The 24,716-nt window shown below is 37.6% G+C and overlaps 1 protein-coding gene across 1 annotated transcript in view; it reads left to right on the top strand.

Moving 5' to 3' along the window:
* The window catches only part of LOC135461651 (SPARC-like), a 48,831-nt gene extending 24,115 nt beyond the window's left edge, over positions 1–24,716 (top strand). The window contains exons 4-12 of the mRNA XM_064738837.1: positions 10,391–10,472; positions 13,883–13,993; positions 14,483–14,516; positions 15,587–15,702; positions 16,577–16,715; positions 17,386–17,468; positions 18,810–18,928; positions 22,486–22,634; positions 23,962–24,716. Coding sequence (XP_064594907.1) covers positions 10,413–10,472; positions 13,883–13,993; positions 14,483–14,516; positions 15,587–15,702; positions 16,577–16,715; positions 17,386–17,468; positions 18,810–18,928; positions 22,486–22,634; positions 23,962–24,017 — 867 coding nt within the window. The 5' untranslated portion in view covers positions 10,391–10,412 and the 3' untranslated portion in view covers positions 24,018–24,716. The remainder of the gene's footprint in view (positions 1–10,390; positions 10,473–13,882; positions 13,994–14,482; positions 14,517–15,586; positions 15,703–16,576; positions 16,716–17,385; positions 17,469–18,809; positions 18,929–22,485; positions 22,635–23,961) is intronic.

The raw sequence follows: 24,716 nt of genomic DNA, 5'->3' as shown, positions 1-24,716 counted from the left end.
TTGGTATACATGTATGTATTTTTGGAGCTGACATTTTATTTCTCATCAATAGTTTAGTTGCCACCGTGTGGGAGGAAGATTGCCAGTGTGGCATTGAAACCCAAACAGTCACTTTTCAGCTGATTTTTTCTTCTTTTCAACTGTAAGCTCTCACATAGACATCACAGTTATCATTTTTTTCGGGTTTGAAATTAGTATGGGTTCATTGTATACCTAGGGGGCCTCTGTGGCCAAGGTGGTTAGTACATCAGCGTGACATAAAGACAAAGGAGCCTCTCACCAATGCGGTCACTATGAGTTCAAGCCCATTTCATCCACTCCGGCTGTACGTGGAAGGCCTGCCAGCTGCTAGGTTTTGGGTTTTCGCCAGGCTTTGCCCAATTTCCTCCCACCATAATGCTGGGGGCTGTTGCATAAGCGAAATATTCTTGAGTACAGAGTATAACACCAATCAAATAAATAAATTCATACCTGTACTGCATTGTTGTCTAAATTCAGCTGTTTGAGCAAACAGTTTTTGGTATGAGCTATCATCAAATAGTGTTGAGACCATTTGAAGGTTCAGAAAATGTCCTTTCTGATCTATTATTAATGAAAGAGGCTATACAGGAAGGTTTTTGTAAAAAAAATGAGTCAGTTCAAATCCAGTAGAAGTTTTGCTGTTATTTTAGAATAACCCAAGCAATTACCTTTCACAAAATATCAGCTTTCTCTGTGCATGTGTTACTTTTCAAAATCGGTAATAAACTTCCTTAAATGTATGACTTTTCCAAACTTTAAATTCATTTTAACACTATCAACAGTACAAGTATGGGTCTGATCTTTCCTGAAGAACAATGATTTGAGCTATTCTTGATAAATATAGAAAGCTTGAGTTGATAATTGAAAATGGATTTTTAGTCTAAAAATCTCTGGAGTGGCATACTGTTCTGTTGTGTCCTGCATGATAAAGTAATTGTAATTAAAGATGACTTACAATGATCAGTAGAAGATATTGGAACTTTTTGTGGAACTTCCTGAAGTATTTTAAAATGGACTTTAAGAAAATTTGACCAAGAAACAACCTGGAATTTCTCTCTGCATGCAGTCACTCATTGTTTTCTTTGATATCAAATTGATGTCCGGAAAGTGAAACTTAAACCAGTGACAGAAGTTAACAAAGTTTCAGATTGCTGATAATGACATAAATGAAGAGAACATAGTGGGCATGCATTGCAGATAACATAATGGGAAATTAGTTAGCTGCCCATTCCTGGAAAACAGGACCAATTAGGAATGACAAATGGGTGGTGTGGGTTTAATGTGTTAAGGATGTTGTTGATAAATTGTCTGTTAATTCCAATGTTTTAGCTGAATGATGAACTGGCTCATGTGGCTGGTCAGTGGCTGGCTTAAGACCCTCTCCCCCTCCCCCAGTGGTCTGTATGTGGTGTCTGGGGAATGTCCCAGGGGGAACTGTGATAATGTCCAGGCTTAACCTCAAAATAATGAGCCCAAGTCATTCAACAGGCTACAGGAAAAAGGGACTGATTGTAGGGTGCAGGGGTCAGAAGCAGCAGGGATGGACATGTAAACAGAAGTCTATCTGGCTAGAGTTTAGAGGGGACATGTAAACAAACCCCATCCTGAGCATTTGAAAGGGACATAAGGAGGGTGAAATGTAGCTGGGCAGCCCCCCAGGTTTGGATTACTGGCATATGGACAGCAAGGATAATGACAGCTGTACTGTGAAGCTTAAGGGCAGCTAGGTTTTTGTTGTTTTTACTCTAGGGGGAAAAAAAGAAAAGAAGTTAAACATGTCCAAGTCATAATGGAACTTTTCAAATTTGAAGATACATGTACACATACATGCAGCTTTGCAAACTGAAATTACTTATTCAGTGATTTAAATGCATAAATTTGATCAAGATGTGATAATGTTTGCTCGGGCTTGGCTTTGGTGGTGTGGAATGTTGACTGGTCAGGTACATGTGCATGTATTTGGCATGTATCAGCTGGTGGTTTCCATCCTGACAGCTTCTAAGCTTTGATCCTCCTTGTACAGACTCAGCTGCTGAGGACTACTTATCTTGAGATGTTCATGAGATGTTCTCTTGACTGCAATGCTGGCTGAGTTTTTTATGTAGTGTTCAGTGAGTAGTACGTGTATGAAAATGCAGTGCTCTCCAGCAGTATGTTGGAAGGTCTGTGAGCAACCTGAGGATGATTGGTGGTTTCCCACGGGCTCTGCTTGGTTTCTTCTCACCATAATGCTGACCGTCGTCATATAAGTGAAATATTCTTGATTGCGGCGTAAAACACCAATCAAATCAAAATCGGATATATATACAATTCGGGTACATGTAACTTCATTAATGAGCTCTTATAGCATTGCAGTTGGAGTTCCACATAACTCTTTAGAAATGAAAATTAAACCTTGAAACATTATTGTTTCTTAAATAGCAAGCAGTTAATTGGGACATTGCAATTTGCAAATACTTGGAAATCTAATCCCTATTCACATGCACTTAGAGCTGTTTTGGCTGCAAGGCTATCTTGCACAACCTTGTGTCCTTGTGTGTACTTGCTCGTTGGCTTACATTCTATGCTGGTTCCATAATATACCTGTAATGGTTTTAACAGTTTCCAAGTATGCCTCTTTTTGAGACAGTTTGCCATCACAAAGATGAGCCAAAAAGCAGGAAGCATTACGATAATGAGCAAGTTGCGTAATCCATCTTTCCTGAAAAATGAGATCACCATTCATCTGTTAAACAGTTTGGATATGGAATCATGGAGCTAAGATTGCTTCTGTGTAGAGCATGTTGAGATATCGCTGATTCTGTACCACCCAGATGTGCAGTGTGCCTGTCTGCACTGATAGAGAGGTGTAAAGTGTTCCTTATGTTTTATGTACCCCTGATCACTAGTATACATTTGATACTATCTGATAACATATTGAATATGTAGATGTGAAATAGCAGATAGTTTCTGTCTAATATTTATCTATTTACATGTACTTGACTGGTGTTGACAAGAGTGGTTTACTTCCATAATTACAACCTCCAGGGTCTTGGTGGTTATAGAGGCGCTTGCCTTTCAGTAGCTAGAACACACAAGGTGCAAGTTTAAACATGGCACTTGGAGAGAGAATTTGTAGTTGCACTGTGTTTACCTTGATGGTAATGAGTGGTCGAAGACGCCTATATGGCCATGTACATAGTCTAACATTTATTGAAGACCACTTGTCATCCACCAATATTGAGTGCATCTCTCTCTCTCGTCACCTGTAGGATGGTTCGTCAATAACTTGCTGAATGTCAGTGGTTTATGTCAGGCACTTATAGGCTTCCTCCGCCAATAAAACAGATTACCATCGTATAAGTGAAAAATACTTCAGTGTGGCATTAAGCAACAATGACGATGGTGATTAGAGGAAACTATGAAGAGCCAGGTTGACATCACTATGTATGCTTAGCCACCTGGTGAACATTCTGATAGATTTAGTGGGTTTTAGAAAGAGTTAGGAGGAAAATAGTCATTTTTGAATGTATTGAAATGGCCAACTTATTTGGATTGTATATGTTTTACGATTAAACTAAGTATTATGATGACATTCAAGTTCTTTGTTTTCATTTTTGGCCCTTTTTTGCCTGTGATTTTGGATGAAACCCATGTGGATTTAGAACTGCACAGCATAACAGGTAGGGCTATCTCAAGATAAGGCATTGAAAAACCTGCCCGGTTTTATTGTCAGTTGAACTCTTCAGAGTTTGGATGTAAAATTGTAGCTGATGAGCAATAGCCAGATTGCAACACATGACCCTTGTTGATAATTTATGCCAGAGGTCTGTTTGACAAAGCTGTCCCAGTGCTTCCTCCAGCACATTTACTGTACTGCCACTGCTTAGTTCAACAGGCGCCAGAGGCCTTACGGTAGATTGCTCAGTCAGCAAGGAGGCACAGGTCTGATATGTTCTTGTATGTCAGGAGAAAATGTTTGTTACTATGTTACGTTCATGTGAAGCAAGTTAGATGCTTGTATTAAGTATGTTTCATTCCTTGTTGAATGTCTAAGGCCACAGTATATGTACATATTACTAAAGACTCCTTGTCATCATATGCCTGAGTAATTGTTAAATACAACCTAAAATCCCCAACATTCATTCGTTCATTGGTATATATCTTAGTATTAAAGTTAATACAGCCTTGCATTCTAGTTGCTTTGGATTTTCACCTAAGAATTATTACTGTCCATTTCAAAACTTCTGAGCCGTAAAGGAATGGTGTAGTTTAAGTTTTTAATCGATTTAGGCCAATTTTAAACCTGTCATTTAGGGTTTAGGCATCACCAGTTTAGATGCCCAAACAAGCGATGATAATAAAAAATCTTTTACAATATATCAAAATAATGGGTGTGAACTTGTTCTTAAAAGGTTTTATAAGACTATTTATATAACACTATTGTCTCTAGCAGGAGAGATCTACCTCTTACTCTAAGCTACTGATACTGCATTTTTGTATAAGCTGTTATATCTGGCCTAGGTAGGTGTATTTTGAGCTTCGTCGAAATATGCCCTAGTGTTGTAGGTAATGTGAGTACAGAAAAAAAATAGAGAGGTACATGTACCATGTGGTGTTCCATCCTGTAGGTCACCAGGTAGGGGAATGGGTACCAAATGATTGCACTTCCCTGAAACAAGTAAAAACATTCACTAAAAACTCTTGTATATACCTTAAAAATATGGTGCAGAAGTGTAAAGCTAATTTAATTTACATATAAACACATTTACATCAGGCTTGTGCAAAATAGCTTCTAAAAATCTAGTGGAACAAGTGGAAAAAAAATCCAGATGTGTGTGATTTTGGAATGGTACTTGAGTAATGGCCTTGCCAGAAATTTGGAAAAATTGGGAAATAGGATTACACTTGTATAGGGGTATCTGGTTGATGAACTTGGATGGGGTTGTTGCGTCTCTGTTGTTACAGGACTGGTGTCCAGATTCATTATTTATTCATAATTAGCTACCCCTGTATATATACATTATTTTTAATCTGACTAATAGGACATTTAAAATCACTACATAATGAGGTTGGTTTTATGCATGTTTTCCGCCAACATGCGGTAATTCTCCGCTGAATTACGTCATGCAGTCCAACCAATACGAGCTGTGAGCTTGGCCATTTTGTTCAGTGTTAAAAATGGCTACACGTGTGATCACAACTGTATCCAATTTCTCCATGAAATCATTTGCTGTTATGCATCAGTTTGTTAAAGTGGGCATAGATTTTTTCAAGTTTCCAGACGATTTTTAGGGGGGGGGGGCATGGATTTAAAGCACTAGAAGAACAGATTTTGTACTCGCTGAAAAGAGCCGGATATGTTCTCACCATTTTGCAGTTGAAAGCTGCAACAGAAACACAGCTGAATTTCCACAATATGGTACCTGTACACAGTATATAAAATACTACTAACTGAACTGAAAACTGATAGGTAGTAAATCTCTCTGACATCCACATCCTTCATGTATTTATATTGTACTATGTACACAACTCTATTCGGAATATCTACAATAACATTTTTGAAGTTTGAATCCCTCAAGGAATAAAATGATTTTTATTGTGAAGCATACAGGGGAAAGAATAGTAAATAAATGTTAAATCTTAAAATAAACACACAATATATTTTGTACAGTTTAACACAAGGTAAAGGTATAGCTTACTAGTCTGTATTGCTAGTGCGGTTAGAAATGCCTGGACAAAGATCAAATTCAACGCCTGAAAACTCAGAATCTGAAGTTTGAACGGAGATTTCATTATTATAAATGAGAACTTCAGTGTCGTCCACTATCTGTTCAAAATCATGAAATTCTTACTCTCACCATAAAGGGAGATTACAGCAGATGGCTGTCCTATTAACATGCAAAACCCATCCCCAAAACATTATGGTGGATTATAATGTTAAGTTTGAAGGACTTAAAGTTCCACTCAAATTGGATATATGAACAGTTACAAGTTATCAAGAACTTATATGCTAGAATGGTACATGATTTGAATACTGATTTCACTCAGTCATCCAGAACATACCTCAGACTTTTCCGGCATCATTGAAAACTGTTGACTCTTTGCAGGATTCTGTCCTAATTTTGTACTCTATCTTAGCTATCTTAGTTCTTTGGTGGTCTATGTTAGATGTCATCTTGGGAATTGGCCTTGCGATTATTGACCTTGAACTTCTTTATTGGTTGATGTCTGGCATAGGAATTTCTGTTTCAATGCATAGATCCCTAGACAGAATCAGAAAGGCTTAGCACTGCTATAATCTGATGAGTATAAAGATCAGTCCCGTTAGGGCTTGGGTGTGGTGAAGAGTTTGTAAGGACAAAGTGTATAGCCCATGTATATTGTACAGTTGTCAGGTTTCATAGAAACGGTCACAGAGACTGTCATCAGTCGCCGTTGAAAAGGACACAAATTAAAGTCGGCATTGTAAATGCGGTCCTGGTGTATTTTTTTCCAGTTGACTGCTGGGAACCTGTAGAGTTTAGTATGATTCACTAGGTTTGACATTTCCTCTCGTGACAAACTCCATCAAACTTTCCCACTGTAACTTCCTTGGCTGTTCATTTGTACAGGCATTGCTGCGAAACAAGTGCAAAGCATTAATTCCTATTTTGAGAGGCAAAGCAGCCATGAAAACATATGTGTAGATTTTTATGTTGAGTGATATCCTCGAGTTATCTGACGTCTATGTTGGCATCTACATCCATACAGATGTAAGAGTCGGAAATTAAGTGCCGCATGACTTTGACGCTTAATACAAATTAAGGGCGGATTCAATCCAAGCCTTGCATAGATCTGCAAACGTGACATTTCCCTTGCTTGTCGCTTTACATAAGGAAATTAATAGACTGGGTCTGATTTCATGAAAGTTGTTTTAAGTATGATTTTGTGCGTAACTTTCCAAATTATACCAAACTTTAAGCCAAGTGAGTTTCATCAAAGTTAACTTAGCTCAAAATGTACTGAACTCTGAGCTTGAACCCTAACTTAAAGTCCATTTATAAACAAAGTGGCAGCAATTTGGTCATTGTACTTACAAGAAGAGTTCACTGTTAAAGTAGAGAGGCGAGTTTTTTCACAACATGAAACACATATCTTTCAGAAATATCGTTTTCGGCTGATGGAAATATTGTTTGTCTTGCATCTACAAGACAGCATATGATTGCCAATGAACAGGAGCTTTGCTCTTCTTCATCTTCTACAAGTTTTAGTACCAAGAAGAGTCTTTTTGAGGGGTTGTTTTTTTCTGTAGTTTGTAATTTTCAGATTTTTGGGCAAAATGTAAACGCAAATTGCGATACAATAACAGTGGAATAACATTTTCCCCTTTTAACAGAAAAGAGTTCCAAGAAGGCCACATCTATCATTTAAATTAAATTCTCTACAATAGCTCTCTTCAATATGCTGGGTTGATAGCAATGTACACTAAGTCTAAGCCTAAAAGTGCTTGGTCTAAGTAAACTTTCATGACACTCCAGGCCCTTAAGTTACGATAAGTATGTTGTTATTATACTGTGAATGGAATGGGTGTCCTGTCCAATGTTTTTGGAATGGGACTCCAGTGAGGCAGCATTTTAAAAATGTCTGCTGCTAGGAGAAACTTGTTGGAAAATTATCAACTGAATCAGCGGTGAAATCAGTGTCCTGTTTCAAACAACCAACCAACCAATAAATTGATAAAATCTACACTTTGAGTGCTTGATGTATCCTTTAGTGAAGATGATAGCTTGTCAAGCGATTATCATATGATAGGTGTTTGTAGACATGCATATTATGTACAGCGCTGTTGGCAGGTGCACACTCAAAAAGTTGCTTCTTGGAGATCACTGCACACATAGAGGTATTATGGAGTTTTCAATATTATTTCACTTTGATTTGATAAAAGGTGTAGTTAGGTTTTTTTTTTAGTGGAGAACACCCAACTTTGAAAGCAGTACAACAGTACATGTACTTCCTTTCCTTCTCGCATACTAAAACATCTTACTTGGAAAACCTTTCCCAGTGCCATTTAAACGTCGTGCTATGTCTATGACCCAATATTGCCAGTGTTACACATATGTAACCAAGTATGAAATCTGTTAATTTGATAGGAAAATGGTTTGTTTGTTAGCCAGTGCTTAGCAATTAGTATTATTAGCCTCCTTTGGATCATTTACAGAAACTTTCAGTGCTATAAAGCATGCACAGTTAACCTTTTGATGGCAGAGAAGTGTACCAGTACCTCACCAACTAAAATACTACATGCAGTCCGGTGTATTTTCCCAGGGAGTTATAAATACATTACTGCACGCACTTCCACTTCAATTTGATTTTAGTGCACAATAATTTATGACATCATGCTGAGGACTGAAGTTTGTGTACCAGCTGTAAATCTTCAACCTTTTCGACCTCCAAAGCACTTTTTTTCCAGTGGAATTTGTGCATACATTTATTATGAAAATGATGTGACTGTGTCACTAAAGATGCAAGCTTTATAAAACTGTGCAAATTATTTCTCTACACATAATTCTCTCAGAATGAATATTAATTACAGAGGTGGGTGAAAAGGTTGAAGAATTAGAGTAATTTCTGAAAGTTTAGCGTTTGATTTTGGATAATGCAGAAAACAAATCCTGAAATTGTGTTGGAGAGGTTTGATACATATTTTAAAATCATGTCATGGTTCATTGTTCTCTATTGTAAAAAATATTATAACTGGGTATGCAGGTAAAGTAACACACTGTAGACATATTTAACAAATTCATGTGGAGTCCAAGCTTAAAAGCTGGAGGATCCAATTTGTGTGGTAAGGAACAGTTTAGCAGATTCAAATATTAGTCTTAGTATTTATTTTGTACTCTGTATTTTCTACTTTAATAATGTTTAATGTGGACAGATTATGTCTAGGGATATGCATGTAATAAGAAACTTAATTGTTAACATTTCATTCATCAGACAGTTGACAACTGATAGACAATATAGAGCATTGAAGTTTGTTTTGCAAGTTTTCATGAAATCCGTACTCGCAAATTATGAACACATGTGCTTATTTGTTCCCCCTTATGGTTAAGTGTGAAACTTTTGATGTGGATGACAAATTCCATGACAAATGTTCTGCTGTTTCACGGAGGATGCTTTTATGGTTTGTCAAAAAGGGTCTTTTATTATTAGCAAGCAGTCTTTACTGCTTCTGTTGCTAACAATGTAATGCTAGACTATACTGCGTTTTTTTCTGGCTTGTCAAAACTGGATGGCCTGGTGCATGTGCTGGCTGCTCAAAGGTAATGTTTCCTTGGTCATGGGCCGTAATTAGTGAAAACCTGTACTAAAATATAACAGTGTGCGATAAGCAATGTGGTTTTTGTCCTGGAGTCGATTATAGGTCAGGTAAAATGAGGCAAGGTTACAGCTATGTACATGTGAGTTATGCACAGAGAAAGCAGGCTAAAGACATGGGCAAGAGGCCTAGTGGTTGGGCGGAGTGGGTTTGCCTAATAAATGCCACATACAGCCTCCGGTTGCTATGGCAACATGCTTGACCTGAAATCAAAAAAAAAAGAGGAAAGAACCTTCTTTCCAGTGGAAAGTTTACATACTGTTTTCAGTTAGTTCAAATCAGGCATGAGTTTCTCATTTGGGATTTCCAGTTACATGAGGGAACGATTACAGAACTTTATCTTAAATGCATGGTGCAGTGTGCAAGATATAGACATATATACTGTTATCACTTTTCAGACTTTAAGGATTGATTTTCTCATTTGTGATTTCCTTACATGATATAGGTGGCAACTGTAGAACATTAGCCTAAAAGTGATAAACTTTCAGAATAGTAACAATAAATAGTTGTTTTGCCACTATGTCAGTCCACACACAGTTATATATATGTAATAAGAGAGGTTTGTATGTGGCAGTTTCCATGAAAGTGAAAACGTTTAAACCTCATGTCATGGGAGAGAAAAAATTTATGTTGTATATTTATTTATTCATCTATTCGATGGGTGTTTTACACAGTACTCGATAATATTTCACTTATACAACAGCAGCCAGCATTATGGTGGGAGGAAACCGGAGAAAGCCTGGGGACCATCCACAGGTTGCTGGCAGACCTTCCCATGTATGGCCAATGGAGAAGCCAGCATGAGCTGGACTTGAACTCAGAGCAACCACATTGGTGAGAGGCTGCTGGATAATTGCGCCATGCTGCCAGGCTAACTGCAGAGGCCACAGAGTCCCCAACGGTGTATGTAAAGTTGAAACAAATAGCATGATATGTGACATGTGACAACCGTTATGTAAGTCAAAAATTGTTAAGTATGGCATGTAACATTCAGTCAATCAATCATTCAATATCTACTCCATGTATTTTCAGGTGAAGATCTCTGGTGTCCACCATGAGGCTTCTGTTGGTTCTCCTGCTCCTGGGTTTGGTCTGTACCTCAGTTTTGGCCAGGGTAAGTCTGTGACGTCTGATGTACATGTATGGGTATCTAGATTCTGATACGTGTACTTTTCCAGCGTCTTTCTCCGCCTCCATATACACCACATACATGCAGTTATTCAGGCCAGGGTTCTCTTGTTGAATGTCTGCACATACATGCACCATTTAGGCCAAGGTTCTCTTGTTGAATGTCTGCACATACATGCATCAGTTATTCAGGCCAGGGTTCTCTTGTCAAATGTCTCCACACACGTGCACCAGTTATTCAGGCCAGAAGACCGATGGATAGGTGAATCACTTCAGCGGTGTGACCATTGTTGATTGTATTCACAACCCAAGAAAGGGAGATAACCCACTCAGCAGACACATTTGACGTGGTCTGCAGGATTCGAGAATATATCTGTACCCCTTGTGACTGCCGTTGGCCAATGAAAAGCGGAGTATTTTGTCTGATGCGGGATAAATACATGTACACGAAAGTCTATTTCTGTATACTGTACATTATATAATGATATTATACAGCAATATACATGACATGCTTTTTTTTATAGTAACATCAGTTTCAAGATTCACCATCGGAAATACACCTTTCCTGATTTCTGATATCAGTTCCCAAATTTTTTGATTTCAGTGAAAAAGTATAGGATTTCCAGTCTGCACAGATATGTATCAAATTCAATGAAGCGATCTATAATGATGCTTACAGCATTAAGCAATAAACTCTATTCAGTAAAGTTGTGACCTACTACTACTCTAGAAAACATCCTCAGTGTTGGATTTCTTATCTCATTTTTGTAAAGTTTTTAATAAAATCCAGATTATCAATTGCGAGGTGATCATGTTTCCAGAGTGCATCTGGAAGAACTTTAAGGCTTTGGGTTGAAGACAGGAAAAACAGGAAATGTTGTATCATGTTACAGAGTCTATACAGACATATGCTGAATTGCTTGTACCGTTAAACTGAGGAATAATTCGTTAGGCAATTAAAGCTGTTTAGGAATTGTATACTAGTTGAAACCACAACCATTTAGGCAGTACAATATTTTCCGTTACAGATCAAATACAACAGGATGTACCAGTAGGTGGGAAAACCTGAAAATTGACTTTTTATACTGTGACCAGCAGCTCTATAAATAGTACCTCACCTGGTCTCTTGCTTTTTCAGGTTATATGTCCTGTATTTTAGCATGAATAATTCAATTAAATCTTAAATCTAGATCTAAGCTGGGCCTGACAATAGTTTTTCAGTAAATGTCAAATGTAGCTTTCAGCATTACTGGGTGTGAATAAGATAATAAGCGATAATAAGCGGTCAGTGATGCTCATGTCATCGTTTGAGCAGTCTAATTCTCGCTGAAGATCACTTCAATGTCTACCGCATACATGTATGTGTACTTCATGTATGATGACGATAACCAGAGGTATGTCATTACACTGTGCGCTCCGTTTTTCACCTTCACCCAGAAAAGTGACCACCATGGTGTAAGTGAAATATTTTAGAGTGGCTTGTGTGCTAGAGTTCTTCTGTTTAAACTTGACTATAGCTACATGTATTATGAATTGCACTTGTTAATTTGGAAATGACTTCAGCCTAGTATTTACGTGTAGGAGACAGTTATAATGTTACTTTAACGTGATCTGATATCCGTTAGTGTTGGTACAAATGGGCAAGATGTGGCCAAACATACTAGAAGTCTCAATTGTACCATGTTAACAAGTATGCCCCCCAGTAGACTGTATGACGTCTGTGCAGTGACAGAGTTCGGTAAGCAAAATGTTATCAACCATGTTGCCTCATGTTCAGAACTGAAGATAGTAGTATGAAGTCATAGAGCAAAGTGCAATGTTGTAGATAAACTTGAAGAAAAAAAAATGTGTAATGTTGTTGATAAAAGTGTAATGTTACATGTTAGCATAACATCTTACATTGCCTTATATGATACTTGTTCAGTGTATATCATATTAGATATTTTATCATGGTAGCCAGGATTGTCTTTCACAGATGGCATACCACAATACAAAACGTCTCGCTTACTCCCCGCAAAGAAACAACTTAGTACCATTGTAAATAATTTAAAACCATACACTTCAAACAATGAGTATGAACACAGTAATGAATGCAAAACATTTGCTAGCAAGACTAAAGTGTGAAGTTATGTGGAACATACTATAAATTCGGCCTTGATGGCGCATCAGACAGTTAACTGGTGTATACGCACACTGTTAATGTATACATGTACCTGTATATGAGTGGGCGTGTCCAGCTTGTATACTTCTGGTTATCTCACTTACCATATCTCAGTGGTTGGACCCTGGGTGGTCTGGTACATTTAGTTTTCTACAGTTCAGTGCTTACACGCAACACATGTGTATGTATACCTCCATGTGTATGTGGTTTTGTATAGCAGGAAACTGCTTGTAGGGTGTTGCCCAGTGATCAATACTTTCACAATACAAAACACACTACGTGTAGAGAAATCTGCAAGCTCTGTGCTCATTCCTTTTATTTGTATCTTTACCTTGGCATAGTGTATCCCTTTGTTTTAATCTCCTAGGACCTCTTTGGCATCAGCATACATATATATTTAGACACAGAAGGTCTGGCCTGCTGTGGGTTGGAACTATATGTATGTGATTCATGGCTCTTAGCGGTGGTGCGCTCTGAGTTAAGCTGGGTTATGTTAACCACATGTGTTTGTTACCACGGCTTATTAAGACTCTACCTGAATTTCCACCAGGGGAAGTGAAGACGGTTTTTATGGGGCCTTGGTTATAACCATGCAGCCATATGTACATGTATCGTATATTATGTACACAACGGACAGAATTTTCCGTGGCTGTCCAAAATTTGTGACAGTCGTCATGCACTTGCTTTTTCAGGTTACACAAATATTTTGCATCCATATTCAGCTTCTGCACCATTATCCTTTCAGATAACCCTCCCCCCCCCCCCCCCCAAAAAAAAATACAACATTGTTGTGACATTGCCTTAGACATAAAATATATGTCTGTGGTCAAAATACATGTAATTATATAGGTGGTTTAGATTTTGGTACAGCTTATATATACCAGTGTTGAAAAATTACGTACACTGTCCTCAAGATACATGCAACAAAAGTAATGGTTGTTTGTCATTTGCACAAAGACAATTCCATGTGGATATAATCATATTTGTGGATATATGTGCAAATATTCAAATATATATATATATACATATTTATAGTATATATAGTATGGCAACACAGTTTGTGCTATAATAGTAAATCATTTTTTGTGGTATTGTTTTTTGCAGTTGCAACAGTACACTCTGCTTGTGTGTCAAGGCTTGTAAAGGGGAATAACCAAAATAGATTCTGATGGTTGTTATTATAGATACTGTCTGACCTCATTATAAATGTGTATATTCTGATTTTGCTTCCATAGAAAAACCGAAGGCGCAATAGGAACCGTGATGTAATTAGAGAGCTAAAGCCCATAGACGACCCTGAGGCTGATGATGACGACGATGATGACGATGATGACGATGATGATGAGGTCAGTGCTGAACCACAAGGCAAAGGTCAAACAGAGAATGTTTTTCTCAGGCTATTTTGAAAACTGCATTAAATTGCGTTTGACGGATCTGCCCATCCATCTGTCTGTGTTTTTAAGACCAGTATCTTGGTTTTATGAAATTACGTTATATTACGTTGGTGTGATATTAATAGCTATGTGGTGGCTATTTGCTGTAAGTGTTAATTTCTTTTACCATGACTACTCTGTGTAATAGTTATAATGATGCACAGGACATTTATGGTAAGCATGAATAAATATAATTGATTTAGCATAAGACTTTATCTAATAATGTTTTTTCCACTTTTACAGATTGATCTATTATTATTTATGGGTACTTGCATATGTATGTACATATATGTTATATGTGACTTAATTACATGTGTTGCCATTTACAAAGAAGATGAAGTAAAAACACTCATAGAAATTAGTTCAATATTGCCTTAAAAGTCTTTGTTTCTTTTTATTCAGGAGTCTGATACAAATGAAAAAGCTGAACTGAAAAGTAAGGTTTTAGTCGTTATGTCACAATATAAGTGATTGGATCTATACCTGAACATTCTTTTCCCCAGTGTTGTGATAGGAAATAGAAATTTATGAACTACACGAAGGCAAGTTCAAAAAAAGAATTAATTAAATTTTCCTAGATGCATCGATGTATAAAGTTTATACAAGTCATAGTTTATCGACATGTAGCAGTTAGGAGTAGATACATAAAGTGAAAGGAAAGCAAAAAGAAAATGATAAATAAATGTCAGTAGAAAGACCACTGAAATAAATATTTTGTAATCAATATATACCTAGATTTCTTCCACTGGATAAAATGCAGTGAAAGATTTGAACACTTTGGTGACATTTTGAACCACCTAAATATAAGTCATCACAAATTTTTATGTTGTGTCAAACATTGTATTTAATGTCGGAATAAGTAGTTTATGTGAACAAATAGACTTTAGGCATGAGAGCAGGAGAAGAATTTCTCCCCAAGGTGAAAATAGACTGAAGTAGATTACAAATTCTTGGTTTACATCACTAGCATTATTATCTATATGAGCTATAAATTCTGTCAAGATGCCTGCAAAGGAGAATATCCGTAAATTATTAAAGATTTTGTATTGATTATTTCTGCAGACCTGGAATTGAACATGCATGAGATAGTCCCAAATGCTATATCTACTATTATACATCTTGGGATAGGAAGACAAAAGAAACTGCTCTGCATGGTTTCTTCCCAGCATAATACTGACCGCTGTTGTATAGCTGAAATATTCTTGAGCAAGGCACAAACCTTTAATGAAAGAAATAAATAAATGATCCAAGAAACTGTACTAGAACAACAAATCCATAACATTTCAGTAGGCTAGTAAAGGACTGGGGCCACTTTCACAAAACTTTCCAAGTCATAATTATTTTCATAAAAGACATCTGGGTTATAATGCCATAAGACGACGTCATTTACAAGAAAAGTCATGAAAAATTGATGAATGAAGTTTTGTGAAAGTGGCCCCTGTACTCTAACCAGTGATATGTGATAAGATTCTACAAGTTTCTATTTGATCTGCTTAATTGTTTTAGATCCATGTGATACAAAGTGTTGTAACCGTGGTGAAATGTGTGATGTAGACAAGGACGGCCTCGCTGTATGTCTGTGCAGACAGGAGTGCCCTATGCCCGGGGACCGCAGACTTATGGTGGGTACCACAGGAGTTTAGTGTGAAATCTGAACATCAAATGGCCCTGCTAACAAGTGTCATACAAGATCAAGGATGATCCCATATAAGGTCTCACATGAGAATTTGTAAGAAAATATACATGAGATTTATTTCCCCAACTTTTTTCTTGGTCATTTAAAGTCTTGTAAATTTCTTTGGTGAGATCTCATATAATTTATTTTGAGAGTTTCTTATAAGAAATTGTTTTCCATAGCTTATACATGGAAGCATAAAGTTGGGATTTGAGAACTGTTCTGTATTTCACCTAAAGTTCGGTCTGTAAAATGTAAGTTCAGAAGCACAGAAGGATCGTAAACTGATTCTTTTATTGCACAAACTAAAGTTTTCTCTTAGGAAATTAATAAAAGTTCCCAAAATTAAATGAATTAATCAGCGTCAAGCAAAATTTGCCATTTGAAGAATTTAATGTTCAACTGAAATACAGTATTTGAGGTTTGGTATTTATGATCAGAATGTTTTGATGATTGGTTGAGGTATAACATGATACTGAGAAAATGAATACATAAAGCAATGCAGGGTGCAGTGTAGTGACATCAAGAAAATTAGAAATGATGTTGTCTTACACATGAAAACTTCTTGTACGACGATAAATACCAGTAAATGAAATACACACGTGGTTGGAATTTGAGACATTTATGGTTCGGATGTGTTGTTGAGGTACAAGAATTTTGACACGTACATTTGTATTGAACATAGGTATTTTTGTTGTACAGCTGTTCATTTGGAAAAATTTTTGACTTTTCTAAAATTTGTCAAGCTAGATATGCCAAGAACCCATATTGATTTACCATCTATGTGGTGATAAATTTTTCTTTCTCCGTTGGGACAACAGGTGTGCAGTAACAAAAATATCACATTTGATTCTGAGTGTCACATGGACAGGGAACACTGTTTGTGTCGTAAGAAGCTGCCAGAATGCCGACATCCAAGACATGGCAAAATTCAGTTGGATTATTATGGAGAGTGTAAAAGTGAGTCCGGAGTTATCTCCCCTTCAACTTCACTTGATTTTGTGTGAGATTTTGATGCCTTGATTGAAAATAATATGTCATTTGTAAAGGGTTAAAAACATGATTTATCACAAACATGTAATGTAATCCTATTGATTTCAAGATCTTTGAAATATGAAAGCTATCAAAAAGCAGATTTATTCTGTGACAAAATCATGCTGTATATGCGTATGTGATAGTATTCTTTTCTTATCAAATTATGAATGATTGGTGTTTTAAACCACTGTAAGCAAGAATATTTCATAGTTATGATAGCACTCAGGTTTATGGGTAGAGGGAGCCAGATTGCCCAGAGTAACGCATTTGGTCATCTTCACACAACTTCGTAAGTCACATTTTTCGTAAATTTTTTTGTAAAAGACATTGCCTAGGTTATAGCGCAATAAGGCGACGTCATTTACAAGAAAGGTTACAAAAGACTTATTTCTGCAGTTTTGTGAAAGTTGCCCCCTGATCTTCACCTTGCGCAAACCTCTTGATGTACACATAATGCTGCAGGTGTAACAGTGTCAGCTGAATTTTAACATTAATCAAAGAAACCAGCAAATTTAAACTCTGGCCAGCCAGTTAGGATCTTTACCCAAATATTTTAATGCTTGTTGCTGATTTTGTCAAATGTTTTGTTTATCAGAACTGTCCCCCTGTCCTGATATGGAGATGTTGGATTTCCCAGGCCGTGCTAGAGACTGGCTATACAATGTTATGAGAGAACTGGTAAGGCCTCTATAAGGGAATTATACAACTTGACTGGGAAGAGTTGTGTCCCTTGACAGTATAAATACGCCCTATTGTTTAAAAGTTTATAAAATATAGTGTAAGTGGATAAATAAGCATCCCATCCCTCTTCTTAGGAGATAAAAACAGCTTTTTCAGATATGACTTCATCTGCAGTTACCAGTTAGAGTGATTTAATAAGCTACATGCAGGTCAGCCAGTGATTGTACGATTGTAGAGACTATGAATGCAATGAAAACGGATATTGGAGGTTGGGTTGTCAGTGAATGGCAACATGAGCCAGTGAATGGCAACATGAGCCAGTGAATGGCAACATGAGCCAATGAATGGCAACATGAGCCAGTGAATGGCAACATGAGCCAATGAATGGCAACATGAGCCAATGAATGAATGATTATTGCCCATCACCACTTTAGCAATATTGCAGCCATATTGTATGAACCAATGCAAGAAATGAAATTATTGTAACCATAAAATTTTGAATGGCTTGTTGAACAATGAAGAGTAATGAAGAGTTGAGAGTTGATGAAGAGTTAATTAAGAGTTTTAAGAGCAAACAAATTTGGCCATATCAGTCTAGAGTAGGTACTATATAGACAAAAAATATTCATGCACTGCCATTGTAATTTACAAGATGCTGTTATCATATCATGCCCTAACTAAAATAACAGCTGTTTTATTGATTCCTGTAGCATTAACTTCAATACTCAGTGTTTTAATAGTCAAACGGCTACTTCATAAACCCTTTCAGCTGTATGGCTGTCCTCACCGAGGTGTTAGCAGTGTTACAAATTGCATTTATTTATTTTGCACCACATTGTGGTTGGCAGCATACTCAAGCCTTGAAAGGACTTCGCTCATGTTGTGATGTACTCAGTGTCTGCTTAAAAGTTTAACTGCCTGAGAACTTTCCTTCTTAAATTTTAGACTGATTGATTGATTTGTGAAATGCCTGAGGGTATAATACACATCCGAAAAGGATATTACCTGAATTTCTGAGGAGTAGTGATTTGTTATAGATTTTATCTATAGATACTGGCCCTTTTGATGGCTCATGTTCATTGTGCACTTTGGTCAGGTACCCTTTTTTGATTTTAAAGGGCAATTTTGAAGGTTGAAAGGGATAAGTTTTGTCTTTTTTGCCTAAAAGCAGAACTTTGTCATCATTATTTAGACAGAAGCCTCTTCATAGCAGACTCTTAATTATAAATGTACATACATGTAGCATGTGGGTTTCAGATAAACATAATGGATGTGTTTCTTTTTCCCAAGGAAATATTGAAATCCTTTATGTTTATCACTGTTGCATGGTGTTTTCAGGCTAACAGGAATGACCTTGGGGAGTACCTCAAGCTGCTGGAGGGAGCTCAGACTGACCCGTTCCATGTCAATGCTGTGCTGTGGAAGTTCTGTGAGCTGGACAAAACACCTCATGACAGGTCTGGGGCAAATACACATACCCATCCACATTATGATGGTGCCATTTAGGCCGCACTGATTTGTGTTGTTGGTTTACGAGTGGAGTAAATCTAATATATCAGAGGAGGGTATAACAGTAGAATTTAAACTTGAAAATCATCTAAATTGTGGAAATTTTTTTTATATTTTGGTGTCTGCTCGCCTGTAAAACACAGAATAAGATTGGTGTCGCCTTACCTAAATTCAGTTCTCAGATTTCATTATTGCTATACAACATCATGGTACACTTCAAAGCAACTGCTGGTGTACAAGAGGGTGCCTGGGTTATACTGCACTCAACGTTGTGGCAATCAGTGGCATGATGACAGTAGGAGGTCAGTGACACTTGTGTTGTGGTTTGCACAGCCTAACAACCAGTTGACTTCCATCAATACAGTGTCACATGTGAAAAAAGTTAGCCATTGACTTGCCAAAGGTCAGTGGTTTACTCAAGGCACTTTGATATACTCTGTCCATAAAACTAACCACCATTTGTATTATGAAAAATTCATGATTATCGTGTTAAACGAGAATCAGATAATTAAAAAAAAATGTATTTATTTTTGTTTTTATTGGATTGGTGTTTTACGCCGGACTCAAGAATGTTACACTTATACAACGGCAGCCAGCATTATGGTGGGAGGAAAAGGGATATATATGTTGATGGAAATGATTAGGTTTGTTTGATCTAAAGGATGCTTTAGAAGATTCAAAATATTTGGTGAGGCCATTTGTACATGTACGACATATGTGGTGTGGCCATTTGTAAATGTACAACATATGTGGTGTGGCCATTTGTACATGTACAACATGTGTGGTGTGGCCATTTGTATGTGTACAACATATGTGGTGAGGCCATTTGTACGTGTACAACATATGTGGTGTGGCCATTTGTATATGTACAACATATGTGGTGAGGCCATTTGTAAATGTACAACATATGTGGTGTGGCCATTTGTAAATGTACAACATATGTGGTGAGGCCATTTGTAAATGTACACCATATGTGGTGAGGCCATTTGTACGTGTTCAACATATGTGGTGTGGCCATTTGTACGTGTACAACATATGTGGTGAGGCCATTTATACGTGTACAACATATGTGGTGAGGCCATTTGTACATGTTCAGCATATGTGGTGTGGCCATTTGTACGTGTACAACATATGTGGTGAGGCCATTTGTACGTGTACAACATATGTGGTGAGGCCATTTGTACGTCTTCAACATATGTGGTGTGGCCATTTGTACGTGTACAACATATGTGATGTGGCCATTTGTACGTGTACAACATATGTGGTGTGGCCATTTGTACATGTACAACATATGTGGTGTGGCCATTTGTAAATGTACAACATATGTGGTGTGGCCATTTGTAAATGTACAACATATGTGGTGAGGCCATTTGTAAATGTACAACATATGTGGTGAGGCCATTTGTACGTGTACAACATATGTGGTGTGGCCATTTGTACATGTACAACATATGTGGTGTGGCCATTTGTAAATGTACAACATATGTGGTGTGGCCATTTGTAAATGTACAACATATGTGGTGTGGCCATTTGTAAATGTACAACATATGTGGTGAGGCCATTTGTACGTGTACAACATATGTGGTGAGGCCATTTGTACGTGTACAACATATGTGGTGTGGCCATTTGTAAATGCACAACATATGTGGTGAGGCCATTTGTAAATGTACGACATATGTGGTGTGGCCATTTGTACATGTACAACATGTGTGGTGTGGCCATTTGTACGTGTACAACATATGTGGTGAGGCCATTTGTATGTGTACAACATATGTGGTGTGGCCATTTGTATATGTACAACATATGTGGTGAGGCCATTTGTAATTGTACAACATATGTGGTGTGGCCATTTGTAAATGTACAACATATGTGGTGAGGCCATTTGTAAATGTACACCATATGTGGTGAGGCCATTTGTACGTGTTCAACATATGTGGTGTGGCCATTTGTACGTGTACAACATATGTGGTGAGGCCATTTATACGTGTACAACATATGTGGTGAGGCCATTTGTACATGTTCAGCATATGTGGTGTGGCCATTTGTACGTGTACAACATATGTGGTGAGGCCATTTGTACGTGTACAACATATGTGGTGAGGCCATTTGTACGTCTTCAACATATGTGGTGTGGCCATTTGTACGTGTACAACATATGTGATGTGGCCATTTGTACGTGTACAACATATGTGGTGTGGCCATTTGTACATGTACAACATATGTGGTGTGGCCATTTGTAAATGTACAACATATGTGGTGTGGCCATTTGTAAATGTACAACATATGTGGTGTGGCCATTTGTAAATGTACAACATATGTGGTGAGGCCATTTGTACGTGTACAACATATGTGGTGAGGCCATTTGTACGTGTACAACATATGTGGTGTGGCCATTTGTAAATGCACAACATGTGGTGAGGCCATTTGTAAATGTACAACATATGTGGTGAGGCCATTTGTACATGTACAACATATGTGGTGAGGCCATTTGTAAATGTACAGCATATGTGGTGAGGCCATTTGTACATGTACAACATATGTGGTGAGGCCATTTGTAAATGTACAACATGATGTGGTGTGGCCATTTGTAAATGTACAACATATGTGGTGTGGCCATTTGTACATGTACAACATATGTGGTGAGGCCATTTGTAACGTGTACACCATATGTGGTGAGGCCATTTTGTACGTGTTCAACATATGTGGTGTGGCCATTTGTACGTGTACAAAATATGTGGTGTGGCCATTTGTACATGTACAACATATGTGGTGTGCCATTTGTACATGTACAACATATGTGGTGTGGCTGTTTGTACATGTACAACATATGTGGTGAGGCCATTTGTACGTGTACAAAATATGTGGTGAGGCCATTTGTACGTGTACAACATATGTGGTGAGATCATTTATACATGTACAACATATGTGTTGAGGCCATTTGTAAATGTACAACATATGTGGTGACTTTATTTGACATCCGACCTAATTTGCAAACGAACTTCATAAGAATGGATCTCTCTGAATCAGGCAAAAATGGGAAATTAGTCAAGGGATGAAATTTTAGGTCAGATAAAGTAAGAGGCAGTAATCTTGTTAACAGCATGATAGGCCAGTCGTATCACAAGATACTGTGTTTCCCATCAGGTTTAGTGTTTTTCAAGTCACGCATTTTGCTTGATTGTGATTGATTCATCCACCTGATATGGCCTTTTAAGAGCTTTTTGTCAACTTTGATTAATAACATTGGCCTCAAAAGGTCTCATTTTAACGAACTTTATGTACTTCAGAAAGTGCATTTTTAAATAACAAACTTCGGGTGAAATGCAGTAGGTAACTGTGTCTATGTGAGTTTGTACCCACCCTCATCTCTGTTAGCCAGTGGTGTAGGTAACTGTGTCTATGTGAGTTTGCACCCACCCTCATCCCTGTTAGCCAGTGGTGTAGGTAACTGTGTCTATGTGAGTTTGTACCCACCCTCATCCCTGTCTGGCTGTTCTGTTTGTAGGTTTGTGACACGGCGGGAGATGCTCTTCATCATCCGCTCCCTCAAGGCCATGGAGCATTGTCTCATGCCCTTCCTTAGATCCTGTGACAAAAACAACGATCGTCGCATCAGTCTGGTGGAATGGGGCACCTGCCTGGGCATTGAGAAAGGTAAGGTACTGAGCTGTAGCTGAAGTGCATTTTGAGTTAAAGTGCCCTGTTCAGCTTTGTTGGGTTTAATGAGAACGTTACCAAAGGATGGCTCATTGTTTTGTTCTTCTTCTCACCAATTGTAGCAGTTATCACCGGTCCCGATAGCAGAGTTGGTAGAGCGTCCGCTTTGGGAGCAGTAGATCCAGGGTCAGTCCCTGATTGAGTCACACCTAAGACCTTAAAAGAGGAAGTTGTAACTTCCTCGCTTGGCGTTCAGCATGAAGGGGATAGTGCAACAACTGGTTGATCTGTATTAGTATAATGGCTCAGGCAGGGTGGCTTACTTGCCTTCGGTTAGGCGTCTCAGTGAAGCAGCACTCGATTAAAGAGCGGTGGAAATCTGTCCTGCAATAAGGAGGTACATTACATGCACTCTAAGGATTCCTTCGTCGTCATATGACTGCAAAATTGTATAGCATGACGTTAAACCCCAATCACTCACTCACCTGTAGCAGTTATCAGTTCTACTTATTCTGTGGTATTCTCAGTAAAGCTTCACGGCCATTGACACTTACACTTAATTGGTGTTAATTTAATCATTTGATTGGAGTTTTCTGGAGTACTCAAGAATATTTCACCAAGATGATGGCAGTGAGCATTATGTTAGGGGGAAACCCATGACTTTCCACAGGTTTACACATTGAATGGGGTGGATTGTGCAAAGCATGTACGCAGGAGTCTAACCCAAACAAGGCATTTCCTTGTGGATAACTTCTGATTTATTTAACATCATGTTTATATGTAGATGGAAGCATCATTGTCAGTAGGGGAGTTTTGAGTTTGAACTCTTTTGTCATCAAAGGTAAAAACGGTCCTATACTGTAACATATGACTATTGAAAAATGTTAGGCAAGCTTTGCTGACATTAATTTACCAATCACCTGTCTCACCGTGTCCCAGGGGAACAAATGACACGTTTTCCCTTTATAAACTTCACAAATGATAAGCTCCTCAATTTTCTCCATCCTTCCATGGTCTATAGATGTGATCCAAAATAGTTGTCCATTATGTTGGACAGGTCACATGCTAATATAATGCGACTTCATTTAGCTTTAGCTATCTAAGACTTCAAACTCAAAACTGCCCATCTGAATTTAGCTGTAAGTCTAAATAGAATGGTCATTAAGATATGCTTGACCTTGTCCATTATGCACTTGTCAAGTCAGGTGGAATATCTATTTATGTGAAGCCTACATATCAGCATATTACCTTCACAGATGTACCAAGTTTATAGAGAACTCATGAAAATGACCTTTTACTGTGACAGAATTTTCCATTTATTTAGGTAAAATTTCTAACATCTGCCTGGACATCCACAGGAAGGCTGGGAGAAGAACATAAACACCAGCTTGACAGGGTGTACTTCCCCCTGATACAGTTCGACATCAGATGTCTCCCCATTCTCTCTAGGGCCAATCATATTCCTTTTGGTTCTAATTTTGAACAGCTAGGTAGCAGTTCTGTTAACTTTCATTTTGAATCAGATTGCATATACGAGATCTTTGCCAGTATAATGTCAGGTGGCATAATATATTTGTATGCTATTCTAATTAAAGTGTGTTTAGTTTGTTCAGAAAACGTGCTACGTCTGGAGTGGTAACGAATTTTGATCAGTTAGTGAGTTGTTCCATCTTTAAACATATAGTACACTTTTAATGTATTTTTTATTTCAAATGGTTTATGTTAGATTCAGAAATTGGAAAATAAGTGGCCTAAATGTTAAATGTACACAAAGCACTGCCAGGATTTGAATGGAAATATTCAAGTTTATTATCTTTTATGGTTGCGAAATATTGGAGTTGTGTAATTTTTAGCATGAAATCGGACAAATACATAAATGAAATTTTAATAACAAGCCACCTCTCTGTGATGTTTCTATACTCTTATTATTAATGATGTTGTGACATATGTTGTTATGATGTATCACTGCCATTAAAAAGTGGGCTTCTCAAAGTCACAAACTCTAACACGGTCCCCCTGCTTAATCTACCAGTGGGGTTATTTTAATTCAGGAAATAAAATACAAGCTCATGTCTCTGA

This window comes from Liolophura sinensis, chromosome 1 (genome assembly GCF_032854445.1).
Source record: "Liolophura sinensis isolate JHLJ2023 chromosome 1, CUHK_Ljap_v2, whole genome shotgun sequence".
Lineage (NCBI taxonomy): Eukaryota > Metazoa > Mollusca > Polyplacophora > Chitonida > Chitonidae > Liolophura > Liolophura sinensis.
This window is presented reverse-complemented; position numbering and strand designations above follow the sequence as displayed.